Source organism: Pipistrellus kuhlii, unplaced genomic scaffold (genome assembly GCF_014108245.1).
Source record: "Pipistrellus kuhlii isolate mPipKuh1 unplaced genomic scaffold, mPipKuh1.p scaffold_m20_p_25, whole genome shotgun sequence".
Classification (NCBI taxonomy): domain Eukaryota; kingdom Metazoa; phylum Chordata; class Mammalia; order Chiroptera; family Vespertilionidae; genus Pipistrellus; species Pipistrellus kuhlii.
This window is the reverse complement of record NW_023425524.1, coordinates 10,522,189-10,543,443: the sequence shown is the minus strand read 5'-3', so window position 1 is coordinate 10,543,443 and position 21,255 is coordinate 10,522,189. Positions and strand designations below refer to the sequence as shown.

At 44.8% G+C, this 21,255-nt stretch overlaps 2 gene segments (V, D, J or C); both read right to left on the bottom strand.

Moving 5' to 3' along the window:
* The window catches only part of LOC118727608, a 36,147-nt gene extending 25,947 nt beyond the window's left edge, over positions 1–10,200 (bottom strand). Inside the window, 1 exon segment of the V gene segment in view lies at positions 10,082–10,200. Within this exon segment, the coding sequence occupies positions 10,082–10,127 (46 nt within the window).
* An 8,737-nt stretch (positions 10,201–18,937) lies between these two features.
* LOC118727735 lies at positions 18,938–19,543 on the bottom strand. The segment is given in 2 exon segments: positions 18,938–19,302; positions 19,403–19,543. Coding segments are annotated over 2 exon segments (396 nt in total).
* Between the last annotated feature and the right edge of the window lie 1,712 nt (positions 19,544–21,255).

The window sequence follows — 21,255 nt, the reverse complement described above, 5'->3', positions numbered from 1 at the left end:
TTATTTACTCTACAACATGATCAGAGAATAAACCAGGACCTGATTGTGAACGTAGAGCCAGTGGACCAAGAGTTGAGGAAAAGAGGAGTGTCTGTGTGGGAACCAGAAGCATGAACTATAGAGACCGAGATAGAGCTCCCAGGCCTTATTCCTTCAAGGGAGTTTGGTGCTAGACATGTAGCAGGTTACTGCTTCCTTTGTGGTGTTTATTCTCTAGACCCTGTTGTAGATCTAGCTTCATTGGGATATAGAAGAAAATGATCATAATAAGTGAAGATCATTTTAAGTGAAGTTGGTATCAGTGGGGGAGAAGTTATATTTTAGTTTTAGAAATTTAATTATAAAACATCTTGATGTAAATCACTGACGTGAAATAACTGATATATATATATATATAATATATCAGTTAAAACCTCCCTTGCAGGGAAGTTTGTGTCTGGGCTCACACTGACTTCCTCTCACTGTGTCTGTAGCACAGTAATATATGGCTGTGTCCTCAGCTGTTAGGCTGTTCATTTGCAGATACAGCATGTTCTTGGCGTTGTCCCTGGAGATGGTGAATCGGCCCTTCACAGAGTCTGCATAGTAAGTGCTACCACCAGTATTAGTGGTACTAGTTAGTGGTAATAATTAGTGGTAATAATTATGTATAATAAATTAGTGGCAATAATTTTATATATATAAAATTATTGATATGAAGAATAGTATTTGCTCTACCCCTTGATTACAGAATGAATAAGTCATTCAGGTAATTTTCCATTGCTGGAGCTGATGGATCTAATTTCAGAGAAACCTGGTCAGCCTTGGCAGTTCTGCCTTGTATTCACCATCAGGGTATGTAACAGGGTTCTAATTGGAAAGCAAGAGGGCATGTTGGGCTTTCCTACTTCATCAGCAACTCATTTCAGAAGCACCATCTCCTCCCTCTTGAGTACCTACTTACGTCTGCATGTGGATCTTGGCAGTGCCCTCACTGTGTCTGTACATGATGGGTGTCCCTGGGAACCTGAAGCCCCTTCAGTGGATGGACCAATGTGCTATGTGGGAATAACTACCACAAGTCCGGAGATGAATTACCATGCACAGGAATTCACCACATTTCAGCAGACATACCTCCAGGATAGTCCTTCATGATGTTGTGATTTCCTTCCTTTTTTTCTGAAATAGCCACACATAACATCCATAGTCATTCAGGCAAGAAAGTACCAGCTTGAAAATTAAACAAAGTCCCAGGTTCCAGGTGAGGTTCAAACTACTGTATTGTGCATCTCAGACAGGTGTCATGGCTGAATTCCAAGAATGGGTGGTAATTGTTTTACTTTCATCAGGGGTGGTTCAGTGCACACCTTCAGTTTATTGGAGACACGCAAGGAGAGCCTTGACCTAAAGTACCTGAGGGATCACTCAGCAGGATTATAACTGGAGGCTGGAAACAGCACTTCCTAATAAAGTAAGTTTCCTTCAGAATCGGTTCCTCTCTCTGATGTAAACTCACGCACGTGGAGGGAGGTTCTGCACTCACTAGATCCGTCAGTCAGGAGGGGACCACATAGACACAGAAAGGTCTGGGGAGCAGTACATGACTTGAGGGTGCTTTGCAGACAAAGCGGATTCTCATAGCTTCTGGAAACCCATCAAGGGAGTAAGGTGGGAAGTGTGGGAGCTCTCCTGGGTTCTGCAGAAGTGAGTGCGGTGAAGGTGGAGCCACTACATCACCTATAACATGGAGGCTGAGAAAATGCTGTGATAGATCAAGATGCCCAACAAGCAGCCTCAACCTGGGTTACTATCAGATCTGAGACCTCACAGGAGTAATCTACAGATAATTCAATGCCGTCATTATGAAATGCCAAAGTTTAGCTCATGATTTTAATTTTAAAAAAAGAATAAAAACTGTATAGCTGCCTCCTTCACTAAGGTATTTGATTTATCAAGTCAGCTGCTTGTTGAAATGAGGTGATTCCCAATAAACCTTTGTTAAAATTCCCTATTAAACTACACTATAGGGGATAGGCACTCTGGTATCATGTCACATCAGTGCTTGTATGACACCTTTATAAATAGAACTGAGGTCATTTCCTGCTCTTGTGGTATCAGAAACAGCAAATCCTGGCATCTGTAAAGGGGAGAAGTGGCCAGGGAGCAGCCCTCAAAGGTTCTTGGCACCATTTAGATGTTTTTTGTTTTTGTTTTGTTTGTTTTTTCCCCCCAACTTCCACTGTTGATGGGACGTGCACATGTTTTATTAATCGTGGGCCTGTCAGAAGGAAGGGCCCCTATGGGGACAGGTGGGCATGTGGGTCAGACCCTGAGCTTAGCAATCAGGTGCCTGGGCTGTGCAGGGTCTCTCTTAGTGGGAAAGTTTGCCAATCACAGCCCGACAAGAGCACTGAGGATGGTCTATGTGGAGAAAGAAAAACAGAAAATACCAGACTGTGGTGAGGACAGTCAAGGCCCCATTTGTCATCGGAGAACAGCAATGTGACCTCCTCCTCTTGCACCTGTATTACCAACTGCAAGAAATTAAAGCCACAGAGAAAAAGAAAGAATCATCCCTGACAGCAGTTGTGAGCTTGAGAGAAAATCCCTGATCCCAACAGGACATCTTTCTTCCCCACCTCCCTCTGCTCCTGCTCCAAGGACTGTTCTCTCTGCTGTGGGTCCTGAGAATCCCCCTCAGCCCAGCCCTGCTGACTCCCTTAGGAGGTTTGTGTCTGGGCTGAAACTGGCTTCCCCTTACCGCATATTGCACAGTAATACATGGCTATGGCATAAGTTCTCAGGCTGTTCCGTGTTAAGTAAACTTGGCTCTTGAATATCTGGGTGATATTGATTCAGGATTTCAATGTTGGGTTATAGTCTGAATTTCCATCACTCCAGCTCCCTTTCCCAGAGCCTGGCAGGTCCAGTGCACGTGATGGTTTGTTAAAGAGAATCCAGAGAAGGCTTCACTAGTCATGGACACGACTCCTGCAGCTGCACCTGGGTTAGGACACCTGGGACAAGAAGCATCAGTACTTGACAGTTATGTGCAGTCACAGCCATCCCATGGCCCCTGTCTGACCCCTGAGACCTTCACCTTGGCGGGCTGTCACTAGGCACAAGAGAAGTCTCATCTTCTAGACCACAGCTTTGCTTTCCCAGAGACCTCAGCCCTGTGTGAGGGGAGAGCTGGAAGCCTGCAAAGCTCGGGAGAGCATTTACCATGGAGCTTGAAGAGAAATTTGCAAGAGGAGCAGTCCTTTCCTGTAAGTGTAGGGCCTAAGGTCAGAATGCCCTGGTCATCCTGGGATCTTTGTGTGGGCCTGTCTTCCCTTGACCTTCACCAGCTATTCAGGGAAAGGAGACAATGTGGGTCGTAAAGTATTTTGGAATTGGGGCAAAGTATGGCATAAACTTTCTGAGCACAAGAAAAATAAACTAGACTTAACCAGTTTGGCTCAGTGGATAGAGCATCGGCCTGTGGACTGAAGGGTCCCAGGTTTGATTCCAGTTAAGGCATGTACCTTGGTTGCAGGCACATCCCCAGATGATCAATGTTTCACTCTCATGTGTTTCTAACTCTCTATCCCTCTCTTTTCTTCTCTGTAAAAAATCAATTTTATATATATATATATATATATATATATATATATATATATATATATAAAAACATGAACTAGATGAGCAAGTTACACTTAAATCTTTCAAATAAATGCAAAAGGGATTAGCATTTATCCAGATCATTTCTGAATTGCAAAGTACTAGTATAGCCACAATTTCTAAAATTTAAATCTCATCTTATACAATTATTTTCTATAGTTGTATAAAAAATAAAAAGTAAAGGACAAACATTTTAATATATTTTGTCTTAATTTACCACATTACCTTGATCTGAGAAACTACTCCCCCCAATCACAAGCAGATGAGACATTCCTGATTCTTCATGTTGAAAATTTCATAATTGTGATAATACCTTCCTGTGCATACTCATCCTTTGTAGAGACTCCAAACTAGTTACATTAGAAATAGTCATGATTTCTTTCAAAGAAAAGAAATAATCATGGTTTTTAAATGAAGAAAACACAAGAAATTAAACTAGTGATCTTGTATGTGTACAGTTCTGAATCACTTATATGTTGAAATGATGATGGAAGGAGATTGACCTGTTTTCTCATTCTAGTGTTATCAGTGATGTTGGGGTTCAGATTGAGGAAAATTGAAGAATTCCTAGCATACATTTTCTCACAGAAAAGGTCATTTCAACTCTGTCAGGAAAGCATCACTCCCAGCCTCCCTCTGTCCTGTCCTTGGGCATGATCACTGTGATCAGAGGGCTCTCCCCCACAACACGCCATATCCTTAATGTGTAATGTACACATTCTCCCATCAGGCACATAATTCAGAAACATATTCTTTTGCAAAGCTTATAATTTAATTCCCCTGAAGGAATATTTGGTGGAACAAATGATTTTTACTTTTATTAAAGATCATCAGTATTTTGTTTCATGTGTCCTACCCTCCCCCATCTTCCCTCTGAGATTCTGCAGTCTATTCCAAGCTTCTAAGTCTCTGAATCCATTTTATTCATCAGTTTATTTTGTTCATTAGATTCCATATATGAGCGAGATCCTATGATACTTGTCTTTTTCTGACACTTATTTCACTTAGCATGATACTTTCCCGGTCCCTCCATGTTGTCTCAAAGGGCAACAGATCATTCTTTTTTATGGATGTACTATAGGCCCTATATATGAAATTCATGCAGGTGGGGGTGAAGAGGGAGGAGAGTGTTCTAGGCCTGGCTTGTGTTCAGGACCTATCAGGGCTTTCTTTCCTCCAGTTGCTGGCAGCTTACCAAGCCCCACTGTTGCCACTGCTTGCTATCTGTGCAGCAATGCCATTGCCCACCCATTTCCTCTGTCTGTGGGCAACAAGCATGGGGTGCCATCACTTGGCTGACCTGGACCTTCATCTGTGGAGCAATCACTGGCCAGCCCCACACACCTGCTACAGTGTCGCTGGCTGGTGGCCTGAGCCTCCCTCTATGGGGCAATCGATAGAGGGGGCCCCAGATCCATAGCCCCTGCAGAGGGAGTCCCACACACCTGCCTCAGTGCAGCCAGGAGGGTGGTCTGGGCCTCCCTATGTGGGGCAATCTTGGGGTGATGGCTGGGCCCCAGACCAATTGCATCACACCACCTTGGCAGGCCTGGCACCAGTTCATGTCATAGCGTGGTCATCCGGAAGGTCATCCAGATGCTGCTTGGTCATTTGGTTGATTTTCATATTACCATTTCATTATTATGGGTATATATTATAATAAAGAGGCACAGTGCATGAAATTTAAGCAATGGGGGGGAGGGGCTGTCCCTCAGTCCAGCCTGCAATCTTGACAATTTGGGACCCCTCAGGGGTTGTCAGACTGCTGATTTAGGCCCCCTACTGTTTTCCCCTGCTGGCCTGATCACCCATAACTGTCCTCCTCTGCCGGCCATTTTGTAATGGCCATCTTGTGACCACATGGGTGTGGCCATCTTGTGCAAAAGCATGGTGGTAAATTTGCATATTACCTCTTTATTATATAGTACACTTTGTTGTATAAATATACCACATGATTTTTATCCACTCATATACTGATAGTCTCTTGGGCTGTTTCCAGGTCTTAGCTATTGAAGTTTGCTGCTATGAACATAGGGGTGCAGGCATTCCTTCTGATTGGTATTTCCCATTCCTTAGGATATATTCCTAAAAGTGGGATCACTGGGTTAAATGGCAGTTCCATAGTTAATTTTTTAAAGAAACTTCATAGTGTTTTCCATAGTGGCTGTACCAGTCTGCATTCCCACCAGCAATGTACCTGGGTTCATTTTTCTCCACATTCTCAAGTGCTCGACACATGATGTGTTGGTTTGCTTATGGTAATCATTCTAACAGCTGTGGAGTGATACCTAATTTTCTGGTTAATTTGCATCTTTGGATGATTAGTGACTTGAGAATTTCCTCATATGTCTCTTGGTCATCTGTATATCCCCTTTGGAGAAGTGTTAATGTAGGTCTTTTGCCCATATTTTAATTGGATTGTTTGTCTTCCTTTTCTTAAGTTGTATGATTTCCTTATGTATTTTGGATATTAACCCTTTATCAGGTGCATCATTGCCAAAGATGTTCTCCTATACAGTGGGCTCTCTTTTCATTTTGTTGGTTTCTTTTCTGTGTAGAAGCTTTTTATTTTGATGTAGTCTGATTTTTTTTTTTTCTACTTAGTTTCCTTTGCCCTAGGAGATGTTCCTATAAACATGTTGCTACTAGAGATGTCTGGCATTTTGCTGCCTATGGTTTCTTCTAGGATTTTTATAGTGTCCCTGCTTACATTTCAGTCATTATCCAAATTAAATTGTTTCTTGTGTAAGTTGGTGGTCTATTTTCATTTTTTTTAAATGTACCTGCCCAATTTACCCCATAACATTTATTGAAAAGTCTTTTTGTACTCCGTTGTAAGTTCTTGTTTACTTTGAAAAGTATTAAATGTGTGTAATGGCTAGGGTCTATTTCTGGGGTCATTTTTGTGTTCCACTGGTCAAGATGCCTGTTCTTATCCCAGCACCAGACTGTTTTGTACTATAACCTTATATTTAGAATTGCTATCCCTCCAACTCATTTCTTCTTTCTCAAATCTGTTACAGCTATTTGGTTCCATATAAATGTTTGTAGTGTTTTCTTCTAGCTCTTTGAAACATGCTGCTGTTATTTTAGTAGGGTTTGCATTAAATCTATAGGTTGTCTTTGGTAGTATGGACATTTTAAGGATGTTAATTCTACCAATGCATGGGCACTGAATATTCTTTTTTTAAAAATATATATTTTATTGATTTTTCACAAAGAGGAGGAAAGAGCTAAAAACATCGATAGGAGAGAAACATTGACCAGCTGCCTCCTGCACACTGGGGATGTACCCGCAACCAATGTACATGCCCTTGACCGGAATCAAACCTGGGACCTTTCAGTCTAAAGACCAACGTCTATCCACTGAGACAAACCAGTTGGCACGGACAGTGTATATTCTTACATTTATTTATGTTTTCCTCTATCTATTTTTTCAAAGTCATGTAGTTTCCTTAATATAAGTCTTTTACCTCCTGGGTTAGTTTTATTTCTAAGTATCTTAATTTTGTTGTTGTTACAATGATAAATGATATTGTTTGTTTAGTTTCTCTTTTTCACAATTCATTATTGGTGTATAAAAATACTATCGATTTCTTGGTTTTAATTTTGTATCCTGCTGTATTGCCAAATTCATTTATTAAATCTAATAGTTTTTTGGTGGAGTCTTTAGGGTCTTCTATGTACAATAAATATCATGTCACCTGAATATAATGACAGTTTTATTTCCTCCTTTCCAATGTGCTGTCTTAATCCCTTTGCTTGCTGTAGGAGTTCTGTTCTTTCAGCTTTCAGGCTGTTCTTATTGATGGTTGTTCTGTATTTTAGTTGTAATTTTGATGTGGTTGTGGTAGGTGGGGATTACCCAAATTTACCTATGCCACCATCTTGGTTCTTTCCCAGGCTCTATTTTTGATGTTTGATGCTAACATGTTAAGGTTTATCTCTCTCTCTCTTCTCCTGTGCATGTGGGAAAATGGAAAAGAAAGCAGGATGCCCCTTGTGTCCTACAGGTGGGGCATTTATACCACACAAGCCCCTCTGTGTTCAGGAACCTCCCTGCCCCCATCTTGATCCACAATAAAACCCTGAATCAGATCAGTGTCCTTACATGGGGGATCCAAACATTCCTTTCCTTTTTAAAAAATATTTTTTTCAGTGATTTCAGAGAGGAAGTGAGGGAGAGGGAGAGATAAAAACATCAATGTTGAGAGAGAATTATCAATCTGCTACCCCCTGCATGACCCACACTGGGATTGAGACTGCAACATGGGCATGTGCCCTGACCAGCCATGGAACTGTGACACTCAACCACTGAGCCAGGCCACCAGGTACATCTCTCTCTCTCTCTCTCTCTCTCTCTCTCTCTCTCTCTCTCTCTCTCTCTCTCTCTCTCTTTCTCTTTCCTTTTTTCCCCTGAAATTGGAGTTCCCATCAAAAGCAAAATGTCAAATGACAGTACCTCAAAGCTAAATAAAGCTCTAAGGATGAAGCCAGCTTAATGAATCACTGGTTAGGTCCAATGTACCAGAAAATATTAGCTAGCTCAGAATACTGTATTTGTAGAATCTGATAAGAATTCAGCCAAGGATGCTGAAAGCATTTGCCAGCTGAGGCTTGTTTTTCTGGAACAATTTCTAACATTGAAATCTAGAAATCTGTAAACTGCAGCATCTTCATGGGGCCACCCATACTTTTCCCAAGTACATCAAGGAAGCTCCAGGACTTCAGCTTGGTGATATGCCACAGTTCTCCTCTGAGATTGAAGAATTCCTGAGAGTATCTTCCAGGTAGAGCAAAGTGTTGTGGGACACTGCCTAGCAGTTCTATGATGTGGGCAATGTTGTTTTCCTCTCTAGAATAGTCCTCTCCAGAATGCAGTTCAAACAAATAATCTCCCATCGCCAGCTCAAATGTGCTCCAGGTATCAGCAATTGTGCTAAATCTAGTTCTTATTAAAACCTTTATGACGAACTACAGCAGGATGGTAGGGAAGAGTTGGAGGGGGGTTAGAGATCAACTGAATGGCCAGCACCTTCCAGGAGCTCATCCCAACAGCACAGAAGCCAACAGGCATCCATTTATGACTGTCTGAAAAGCCTGCCCTGCTCACAGTAGATGTGCAAGTGATGAAATAAACCTATCCAAGGGCCCTCTGTGTGAGAGACATGATCAGCCTGCACATACACTCCAATGTATGGTGGGTCCCTCTACCAACTCCCGATGGTGCCTCCAATTGGTGCTACAAATATGATGACAAGTGAGTAAACCTCACCACCCATGTTCTTCTTCCCTAGCTTTGGGGTCACACTTCTTTGAAGCCTGCTGCCCATCCTGTGCCTGTTGGGAGCTGTCTCCTGCTGCTGGCTGGCTGGGTCCTGATCTGGGTGGGGCTGAGCTGCACTGTCAAGTCAGCAGAGCCTCTGGCTAGATTTAAGTGACATGGGTGAGAATATCTTTCTCTCTATATAAAAGCCATGTAACCGGAACAGCAGAATTACTGGAACAAACAGAACGACCAGTCATTATGACATGCACTGCAGTGGCCAACCAGCCCAGTGGGGCTCTGATAACATCCCCAAAATTGCCTACAATCCCTCCCCCAGGCCAACCCTGTCACTGATTACCCCCCCTTGCCACCCTGATTGAGTGCAGGCTGGCCAGCCAACCTCCTGCATCCCTCCACCTGCCAGCCCAGCCCTCCATAGCTGCTATCTGTGCCAGCTGGACCCCACATGTGCATGATTTCATGCACCAGACCTCTAGTTAGATCGTTAATTATCATTTGGGCAAAAAAGTTGTATTTCTTTACAACAGAATTTCAAATTAATAAACTTCAGAGGTAAGCATAGAATCTGGAATCCAGTGGTTCCCCTGAGGGAAAGTGTGACATGAAGAGGAAACTACACAGGAAACCAGCCCAAACCTCCAACTGCACCTGCTGCTGGGATGCTCCTTGTGTTCACTGATTCTGATCGCCCCCTGGTGGTCACAGCCTCTCCTGCAGGGAGGCTTTGTGTCTGATTTCCCCTCACTGTGTGTCTGGCACAGTAATACATGGTCCTGTCCTGGGCTCTCGGGCTGCACATTTGAAGATACAGTGTATTGTCAGCATTGTCTCTGGAGATGGTGAAGCGGTCCTTTACAGAGTCAGCATAGTATGTCATACTTCCATCACTCCATAAACTACCACCCACTCCAGCCCTTTCCCTGGAACCTGGTGGACCCAGTTCATGCCTTAGCTAAATCCAGAGGATTCACAGTATAGTCTCAGAGACTGCCAGGCTGCACCAAACCTCCCCCAGACTCCACCAGCTGCACTTCACACTGGACACCTGCAAACACAAAGATGTCCTGGTCAGAAAACTCTCACAGGTCCACCGTTTCTCTCACTCATGTCTAATCATATACTCAGTGTCTCTTGTTCTCCAAAAATTACCTCTTAAAAGAGCCACAAGGAAAACCCAGCTGAGGCCAAACCCCATGGTGAATGGTTTGTGTTGAGTCCTGATCAGGGAATGGGGACACCTGGGGGCCGAGGACTGGGCTCCTGTCCCAGAGCTACAGGGTCAGGGTTGGGCTTGTTTGATGAGAAAAGGGGGCCCTATTTGCATATCCTCCTGCTATATAGGATTCTCTGGGGTTGGAGACCTACAATAAGGACAGTGCCTTTATCCAGGTATGAATGTCCTGAGTTAGAATCCTGGTCATGATAGCATGTCAGTAACTAATATACAATGATAAGGAGTTATGGAGATTTGTCAAGTGTCCACATCTGGTAACAATGAGCCCAGTATCTGGGCTGAGCACTTCCCATGACTCCCATTGCCCCCATAAACTGACCCCAGGGCAGAGCAGAACCTGCTCGGTGAGTGTGCAGAACTCTGGCATGAGATGAGAGCATGAATGAGAATATATGCTATGGTGTTACCCCCACTTCAGGGTGGGATCCTTCTGTTGCCCCAGTGTCCTTGCTACCAGGGAGAAGGCAGTGCTTCACCTCGAATGTGGTCACATAAGGGGATTCATGTTCCCCCAGGTCTGTCACATGTACCTGAGGTCTGTGTTGGGCCCAGGACCACTGTTGTGAACCCTATAGTCCCTGTCTGTTTACTCTATTATTAGAGGTCTGTGGCCCTCTCCAGCCCTAATGTGCATGGACATCTCTATATGGGTTTTAGGAGGTCAGCAATAACTTTCATGGCTGCAGCTGGACCTGGGGTCAGACGTGGCATTCATCATTGCCTCTCCGGAAGCCTCTGTATTTGCTAAATATGTCCAATGCTCTGGGGAGTAGGATGCTGGGTGTGGCTGTTAGTTGGGAATATCTAAACCCAGAGCCCCTACATTACCTGGTCCTCATCAGGCATTTAAATGATGCAATTTTCCCTGTTCATGTTTAATCCAATAGAGAGCAGAGCAGACCCTGCCCAGGCCATACTGATTTCTCTCTATGCCTGTTGGGAGCTGCCACCATATTCCCAAATGAACAGCAGTCACATGTCCCCACCTGCACAGAAAGGCTTTCTTCTGTAGCTGGGCCAGAGCTGTGAGCACTCCCAGGGCAGGGCAGCAGTCACACCCTTAATCTCATGGATCCCTAAATGTGCCCAACTGTGAACAAATCCCTTTCTGGGACCAGGGACTTCTCACCCACTTGGAGGGAAGACTGTGGAGACTGAAAAAACATTTTGCAGGCTGGCATCCTACCTGTGGTGGAGACTCTTCTTCTCTAAACCTGTGAGCACCTGTGTGTTCTCCTCCTTCTTCCCTGTGATGTGTACTGTGACAGGGCCCTGGAGGGAGTCCTGGAGGACAGGATGTCAGGCTCAGGGAGGCTGACAGTGTCTTCAGGAAGATAATGACATGACTCCTCTGGTTCAAGCAGGTCTTACTAGGCTGCTGCTCTCCAAAAATCTGAGTGACACAAGAAATCTGAGTGATAGGACATCTGAGTGACAGGAATCTGAGTGACAAGGAAACCTGAGTGACATGGGAAGACTGTAAAGTATGACAGTGTTCCCGTTGTGCACCTCCTGCCCCTCCACAAACACCAGGTCACTCATGGGCCCTGTACTTAGTATCTGAATCATACCACATGCACCCCATCAACTCCAGCCCCTTTCTCATAGGCTCATGGATCCAATCCCAGCAATAATTACTGGTAATAGAGTAACCAGAGACAGTGCAGGTGAGAGAGAGGGTCTGCGAGGGCTTCACCAGTCCTGGCCCCGACTCCTGCAGGAGCACCTGGGACAGGACCCTCACCTTGCGGGGCTGTCAGCAGGCAGAGGAGAAGACCCAGCAGTCTCATCTTCTTCTAGACCACAGCTCTGCCTTCCCAAAGACCTTAACCCTGAGTGAGAAGAGAGCTGTGAGACTGCACAGCTCAAGAGAGGATTTATCCTGGATCTTGAAGAGAAATTTGCATGTGAGGCAGCCTTTCCTATAAGTGTAGGGCCTGAGGTCTGAATTCCATGGTCATTCTGAAGCCCTTATGGGGGCATCGCTTCATTTGACCTCACTCACTATGCAAATCAGGGAAAGGGGACCACATGGGTCATGAAGCACATTGGAATTAAATAAAAATTTGCCTAAATTTCTGAGCATAAAAGGAAATTGTGACTAGATGAGTAGTTTACAGGTTTAACTACTCATGCATCTTTCAAACAGATGTGAAAATGATTAGCATTTGTTCTAACATTTTCTGATTTTCAAAATCTCATGGTATTCACAATTTCCAATTTTTTTAAATTTAATTTTACATAAAAAGTTCCTACTGTTGTGAAAAATATAAAGGATAGCTACTCTCAATATCATATATCTTAGTTTATGATGTTATTTTCATCTGAGTAACTACCTCCAAGAACAGGCAGGTGACACATTCTTTGATCTGTATTTTGTAAATTTGGTGATTTTGTCTACAGCTCACTGTGAAACCTCTCTATGCAAAATCCTATTGAAGAGACCCAAAACTAGTTACATCAGAAAAAGTTGTGGCTTTATGTGGATAAAAGACAAGAAATAAAATCAATGGTCATGAATATGCACAACTCAGAATCATTCCTATATTGAAATGATGATGAAAAGACATTAATCTATTTTCTCTGTCTAGTGTTATCAGTAATTTTGGGGCTCAGAGACAGGGAAGCAGTTAGGTATCAATCAGGCTGGCAAGAGAGTGAAGAGAATTCCACCATAGAATTTCTCACAGGAAAGGAAACCTCAACCCTGAGAGTCATCCCTTACTCCCAGCCTCCTTCTGTCCTCCTGGTAGGTCAATCTGGTCAGAGGGTGCTGGGCTCTCCCACAAGCATATAACATCCTTAATGTATATATGGTATCTAATAAAAGTGCAATATACAAATTAATATACAAATTAACCATCACTCTGCTACACCACCAGCCACATCCACCAGCCAATTAGAAGTGAGTATGCAAATTAACCCAACCAAGGTGGCTGCAGGAGTCTTAGGTTTCCCCAGCAATGGAGGAAGTCAAGCTTTCCTCACACCCTGGCTGGCCTAGGCCTCCACTCAAGGCTACAAAGTTTCAATTATAGAAGATAAATAAATACCAGATTCCAGGGCCTCCACTTGGGTTGCTGGTGGGCATGGTCGGATTGCAAAGCAAACCACCACAGACCCCTCACCCAGGATGCCCCACACCCCAAGGGAAACCCATACCCTGATCCGGGACACCCTTCAGGGCAAACCAGTTGGCCCCCACCTGTGCACCAGACCTCTATCTTATCTAATAAAATAATAATACACAAATTTACCATCACTCCAACACAAAATAGCTGTCTCCATGTGGTCAAAGATGGCTGCCCCATGTGGACACAAGATGGCCACCATAAGATGGCCAGCAGTGGGTGGCAATTGGGAGGGACTAAGCCTGAAAGACAGGGCAGATGAGGGCAATCCAGCCTGCAGGGGAGGGCAGTTAAGGGCAAACAGGTTGACAGGGAAGCAGTTAGGTATCAATCAGGCTGGCAAGAGAGTGGTTAGGGGGTGATGAGGCTGGCAGGCAGAAGCAGTTAGAGGCAATCAGGAAGGTAGGCAGGCGAGCAGTTGGGAGCCAGCAGTACTGGATCATGAGAGGGATGTCTGACTGCCATTTAAGCTTGATCCCACTGGGATCAGGTCTAAACAGGCAGTCAGACATCCCTCGAGGAGTCCAAAATTGGAGAGGGTGCAGGCTGGGCCAAGGGACACCCCCCCCCCCCGCCGCCATGCATGAATTTCATGCACTGGGACTTTATATATATATATATATTCATTCTCCAATCAGACATATGATTTTGAAATATGTTCCTCATATTTATGTGTGTATTTTAGTTTGTTCAATGGAATATTTATTTTGTGTTTTAATTTGCTCAATGGAATCTTTGGGATAAAAATGCTTTAATTTTAGCCAAGTATAATTTAACAATATTTCCTTTATCAGGACCTGCTTTGGCAGATTTTACAGAGAACGCCCAAAAAAATGCTCAGCCTCCAGTCTCCATGTAATTTGGTTACAGCATCTACAGGACTGGAGTAGGTTCTGGTACCAGAGAGGAGCACTGCTGGGAAGATACCCATAAATCTGGACTTGACTATGGGTCTGGGTGATTGGAGGAAACTAGACTAGTTTGAGGCACATGACAGAAATATGATTGATGTTCATGGACAGAGAGTTACGGAACGTATGGGCTTAAAGCCTCCTCCAGTGAAGGCCCAGAAGAAATTGTAGGGCATGGTAGAGACAGCTTGTGTCATCATAGTATATCCCTGAATAATTATGAGCAGGAGTTGTTAAATATAAAATCACTAAAGATCTTGTAGGCCGGGATCAAGAGAAGTAAGGAACATGTTATTGCAAACTGGTGGGAAGGAGTTTCCTGTTTCCTACATGCACATTCTCACAGTGTTTCTGTTCAAGAATGTAACACCTCACAGGTCCAGGGATCTGCACTTGGACACCTTTGTGGTCATTACTGATCTGGTCTCACCCTGAATCACTAAAGCTGCCTAATTCATTGGGGTCCTTTTTATGAAATCTCTCAACACTTAAAGGTAAGAGTGGACACCCCTCACTGGAGGAGCCATGGTGATGGTGTGTCTGTATGAGGAGCCTTCATTTCATTAGACCAAGAACCTCAATCTGTAGTCATTATCTTTCTTAATGTGTGTGATTCTTTTTTTAAAGAAATCTACTACATGCCCTTGACTGGAATCGAACCCGGGACCTTTCAGTCTGCAGACCGACGCTCTACCACTGAGCCAAACTGGTTTTGGCTGTTCTCATTTTCTATACACAAGGTGTTTGTCCATACATTATAACTTTTTATAGGGAAAGAAAGAAGGCATCTTCTCCTTGGCTGTCATTGGAAAATTGAAACCCCAAAAGCCCAACTCTAATTTGACACAAAGCTTTCTAATAACTAGTGATCTTGGATAAAGTACAGATTCCCACAAAGACATTGGAACAGCGAGTTGCTGTTGTCCAATTTTATTATTTTTTATTTATTGTCTAAAGTTTTACATAGGTCTCCTTTTCCCCCACTGATCCCCCTTCTCCCCCACACCTCAGACATTCCCACCCCGGGCAAGCCCACTTCAGTGTCTGTGTCCATTGGTTATACTAATATGTATGCATATAATTCCTTTGGTTACTCTCTAACCTCCCCACCTCCCCTGCCATTTTTCTCTGGATCTATTTTCCTTCATCAAATTAAGTTGATCATTACATCCCACATATGACTGAGATCATGTGATATTTATCTTTCTCCAACTGGCTTATTTTGCTTAGCATAATTCTCTCCAGTTCCATCCATGCTGTTGCAAATGGTAAAAATTTCCTTCTTTTTATAACTGCATAGTATTCCATTGTGTAGATGTACCACAGTTTTTAATCCACTCATAAGCTGATGGACAATGAGGTTGTTTCCAAATCTTAGCTATTGTAAATTGTGCTGCTATGAACATAGGGGTGTATATATCTTTTCTGATTGGTGTTTCCGGTTTCATGGGACATAGTCCTAGAAGTGGAATTACTGGGTCAAATGGGAGTTTCATTTTTAACTTTTTGTGGAAACTCCATACTGTTCTCCACAGTGGCTGTACCAGTCTGCATTCCCACCAGCAGTGCAAGAAGGTTTCTTTTTCTCTACATACTTGCCAGCACTTGTCCTCTGTTGATTTGTTGATGATAGCCATTCTGACAGGTGTGAGATGGTATCTCATTGTTGTTTTGATTTGCATTTCTCAGATTATTAGTGACTTGAGCATTTTTTATATGTCTCTTGACCTACTGTATGTCCTCTTTCAAAAAGCTTCTATTTAGGTCATTTGCACATTTTCTGATTGGATCATTTATCTTCCTTTTGTTAAGTTGTATGAGTTCTCTGTAAATTTTGCAGATTAAACTCTTATCTGAAATATCATTAGCAAATATGTTCTCCCATGCAGTGGGCTTTCTTGTTCTTTTGTTGATGGTTTCTTCTGCTGTGCGGAGCTTTTTATTTTGATGTAGTCCCATTTGTTTATTTTTTCTTTAATTTCCATTGCCTTAGGAGCTGTATCAGTGAAGATATTGCTATGACACATGTCTGCTATTTTGCTGCTTATGGAATCTTATAAGATTTTTATGGTTTACCATATTACATTTAAGTTATTTAGCCATTTTGAGTTTGTTTTTGTGTATGGTGTAAGTTGGTGATCAAGTTTCATTGTTTTGCATGTATCTGTCCAATTTTCCCAACTCTATTTATTGAAGAGACTGTCTTGACTTCATTATATGCTCTTGCCTCCTTTCTCAAATATTAATTGAGCATAATAGCTTAGGTTGATTTCTGGGTTCTATGTTCTCTTCCATTGGTCTATATGTCTGTTCTTGTGCCAGTGTCAGGCAGTATTGAGGACCATGGCTTGGTTATATAGCTTGATATCTGGTATTGTGATCCCTCCAACTTTGTTCTTCTTTCTCTGGATTGCTGCAGCTATTCGAGGTCTGTTTTTATTCCAGATGAATTTTTGGAGAGCTTGCCCATCCCTGGCTATGCAGTGGAAAATCCTGTCTGGACTCACAGGGCATTGACCTCTTAGTGTCTTGTTCAGTACTGAAGGCTGTGACCTGAGGTCAGATTGCTCCCTCAGGGACACCATGTGGTTTTGACATCTCTGGGTAGAGTGAACTGGCCTTACTGATCCCCAATGGCTCTGCAAGGAGACCCCAAACCAGGGCTATCTTGAGGGAAGCCAGTAGCCCTTCATTGAAGCTGCCATTTGCATGGACACAGCCAACCCTCCTTTCATTGAGAAGCTCTTGGGGGTTCTTGGTCTCTTATGTCCTTATGTTCCTCTCTTTGAAGGTCCCATCTTCATATCCCAGTGTATGGTCAAATCTCACTGCACATTTATTTAAAAAAATTACACACACGCACACACACACACACACACACACACACACACACACACACTGAGATGGTTTTCTCTGCTATGAAATCCACATTTGCCCCTCTTCTCTGTACATCACACATGGGCAGGGACCACATGTGAATTCTAGGTCAGGATGTGAATTTCTTTGGAAGCTGATCAAATGTACCCATAATACAAACACAGACTTTGAGGAGCAGGCACTAGTGTATCTGTGCTCTTGCAGGTCCTGCACTCCCAGATGCAGGTGGAACAGGTCAGATTTGCTCAAGGGAGAATCAGAGGTTGGGCTGGGTCACTGTTTGACTGCAGGGGTGCATTGCTGGAAGTCCCCTGGCCCTGCAAATGACCATTCAGGGCTCGTCTCTGTCTCTGTCCAGCTCCAGGGAATAGGCCTTGCTGGGGAGCACCTGGCTCCCATGAGCAAAGCCCAGGCCATGCAGCAGAGACAGGCTCACACTCTGTCCCTCCTTTCTCTTCACTACTCCCAGCAGGAAGTCTCTCCCACAGGGGGCAGCTCAGGAAGGTCTCCCAGGTCCTGAACCACACAGAGGCTCTGAGACACTGGACTCACCTTCCCCTAGAGGGACATGAGCACTGACTCTGGACCAGCAGGCGCTCTGACATGGGTGTGGACATGGACCTGCCTCTGGTCTCAGAGAGTCATTTTGGTACCTGCCCTCCCAGCATCCACCTGAGACCCTGGGGGAAGGAAACCTGAAGGTTGACTATATGGGAAGGGGTCTGTGAGCTCGTGATGGGCTAAGACTACAGATGGAGAGAGGATAAAAATGCAGAGCAAGTGTATCTTTTTAAAAATCATTTAACTGATATTTACCTAATGAGATATCAGAAAAAAAGGACTTTTGAATGTCCTGAAGAGACCTGATAATGTTTTCACGATAAAGGCCATCATGAAACTGAAGTTAGCCTCCAAGTTCACACCTTACAGCTCACAGAGCAATTCAGAATCCACACCTTTGAGAACTGCTCCAGTGCAGGACGTCAAACTCAGGATGCTCAGAACCCTTGAGAAGTTGCAATTCTGGAAGCAGAGGCTGACCCATAAAATTTGGTAACAAATTGAGGATCAGACAGGGGAAGCTTCAGTCAATGTGAGAACAAAACCCAACTCTCACTCCTGCTTTATGCCTATTGACTGGCTCACCATCCACTTTGAATGCATGAGTCCTTTTTCCCTTATCATTGCAATTGTTAGGTGGACACAGGAGTCTGACCCCAGGTTTTGTGCTGACATTTGGCAGCTCTGAAGTCTTGCCTTCCCTTCTCCACTTATGCCCACATCTAGACATCTGGGTGAGGCAGCCTGGTGGTCTCTCTTCTGTCTGGGAGGGGTCCATCCACTCTAGCCCCTTCCCAACACAAGAACCCCCCAAAAATCTCCTTCCTTGATACAGCTCACCTTGAGCCAGACCTCTTCTGGCTCCCTGAAGCCATTGCACCTGCTGGAGATGTCTCCCTGCCTCCAGAGATCCAGGTTATGTCAAGGCTGCAGACTATCTCACCCCCTGGTGTGTGGGCATCTTCATACTTAGCTTCTGAAGCTGCTGTGGGTGGGAGTCATGTTGTTTTTGCACTGAATCCACAGCCATCATCTCTGCGAGCAAGGGCTGAGCACTGGCCACCCTGTGGCCTCACTTCTCCATCAGGACTGACAGCTCTTTGCTGCCGAACTGTCTGTGTCCCAAACATGACTTGGGAGAAGGTCCAGGAGCCAATGTCATAAGAAGAGGAAACTCAGCCTCCAACAGGATCCAGGAATCCAACCTGCTCTTCCTTCTGCTTCTGGTTTGGATGTTCTGATCTACATGTCCTGAGCGCCCCCTGGAGTCCTGAACACCCCCTGCAGCCCAGCTCTGCTGTCTCCCTCAAGGAGGTTTGTGTCTGAGCTCCCACTGACTTCCCCTTACTGTGTCTCTTGCACAGTAATACACGGCTGTGTCCTCAGTTCTCAGGCTGTTCATTTGGAGGTACATCGTATTCTTGGCATTGTCTCTGGAGACTGTGAATCGGCCCTTCACAGAGTCTGCATAGTATGTGGTACCACTACTACTAACACCAGAGACCCACTCCAGCCCCTTCCCTGGAACCTGGTGGACCCAGTTCATGCCATAGCTACTGAAGGTGAATCCGGTGGCTTCACAGGAGAGTCTCAAAGACCCCTCAGGCTTCACCAAGCCTCCTCCAGACTCCACCAGCTGCACTTCACACTGGACACCTGCAAACACAAAGATGTCCTGGTCAGTAACCTCTCACATGATCATATATTCTCTCATATCTACTCACATACTCAGTGTCTCTTGTTCTCCATAAATTACCTCCTAAAAGAGCCACAAGGAAAACCCAGCGGAGGCCAAACCCCATGGTGAGTGGTCTGTGTTCAGTCCTGATCAGGGAATGGTAACACCTGTGATCCCCAGGGCTGGGCTCCTGTCCCAGAGCTGCAGGATCAGTGCTGGGCTGGTTTTTATGAGCAGAGGTGGACCTATTTGCATGTCCTCCTGCTATATAGGGAGCTCTGGGGCTGGAGACCTACAGGGAGAGTAGTGACTCTTTGCAGGTGAAGGTGTCCTGAGGCAAATCATGTCATGAAAACATTTCAATAACTAAATACAGAATCATGAGTTTTAGGGAATGTCCATGGGACCACATCTGGTGACACTGAGCCTGTTTCTGGACTGATCAGGAACAGCACCTCCCCACTGGTCACCATTGCTCTCCTGAATCAACTCCAAGTCAGAGCAAAATCTGCCAGTGAGAGTATAGAACCATGGTGTGAGATGAGAGCATAGATAAGTGCTCTGGTGCTACCCCCATTTCAGGGCTGGATTCCCCTGAGGTCTCAGTCCTCTCTATTATGAGGAAGGTCATGCCTCACCTGAGAGGTCATCCTTCATCACCTGAGGGGAGTCAGGTTCCCCTGGTCTGTCACATGCACCTGAGGTCTCTGTTTGGCCCAGGACCACTATTGTGATCCCCACATCCCCTGTCTCTCCACTCTGTTGCCAGGGGCCTGAGACGCTCTCCAGCCCTGATGTGCATGGACATCTACATGTAAAGGTTAGGAGGCCAGCGGTAACTGTAACAGCCTCAGCTGGCCCTGCGGTCAGATGTCGCATCTATCAATGCCCCCCACCCCATGTGCCTCTGGACCCGCTAAGTCTGTCCAATGCTCCTGGGAGTAGATTGCTGTGTGTGTGGCTGTTTGTTGGGAATAGTCAGGCCCAGAACCCCCAGGGGATGTGTCCCTACATCACCTGGCCATCATCAGGCATTTGAATGATGCAATTTTCCCTGCTCATGTTCAATCCAATAGAGAGCAGAGCAGACCCTGCCCAGGCCATACTGATTTCTCTCTAGCTTGTTGGGAGCTGCCACCATATTCAAAAATGAACAGCAGTCACATGTTCCCACCTGTACAGAAAGGCTTTCTTCTGCAGCTGGGCCAGAGCTGTGAGCACTCCCAGGGCAGGGCAGCAGTCACACCCTCAATCTCATGGATCCCTAAATGTGCCCAACTGTGGACAAATCTCTTTCTGGGACCAGGGGCTTCTCCCCCACTTCAAGGGAAGACTGTGGAGACTGAAAGAACATTTTGAAGGCTGGCATCCTACCTGTGGTGGAGACTCTACCCCTCTAAACCTGAGAGCACCTGTGTGTTCTCCTCCTGCTTCCCTGTGATTTGTACTGTGACAGGGCCCTGGAGGGATTCTTGAAGGACAGGGTGTCTGCATACTGGCTCAGGGAGACTGAGAGTGTCTTTAGGAAGGTAATGCCATGAACCATCAAGCACATGCAGGTCCAGGCCCAGTACCTGCAATCTGCCCATCCACTGTCCATACTAGCCTGACTGCTCCCCAGAAATCTGTATCACACTGGAACTATGAGTGACAGGACATTTGAGTGACAGGAAATCTGAGTGACAAGGGAATTCTGAGTGATAAATCTGAGTGACAAGAACTCTGGGTGACACAGGAAAGCTGAGTGACTATGGAAATCTGAGGTGCAGGAGAAATGTGAGTGACAGGAAATATGAGTGACATGAGAAACCTGAGTTGAGTGGTAAATCTGAGTGATCTGGGAATACTGGGACCCATGACAGTGTTGCCCCTCCACTACCACCAGGTCACTGGCCCTGGAAGACCTCATGTGGGATCTTCTGTCAGGATCA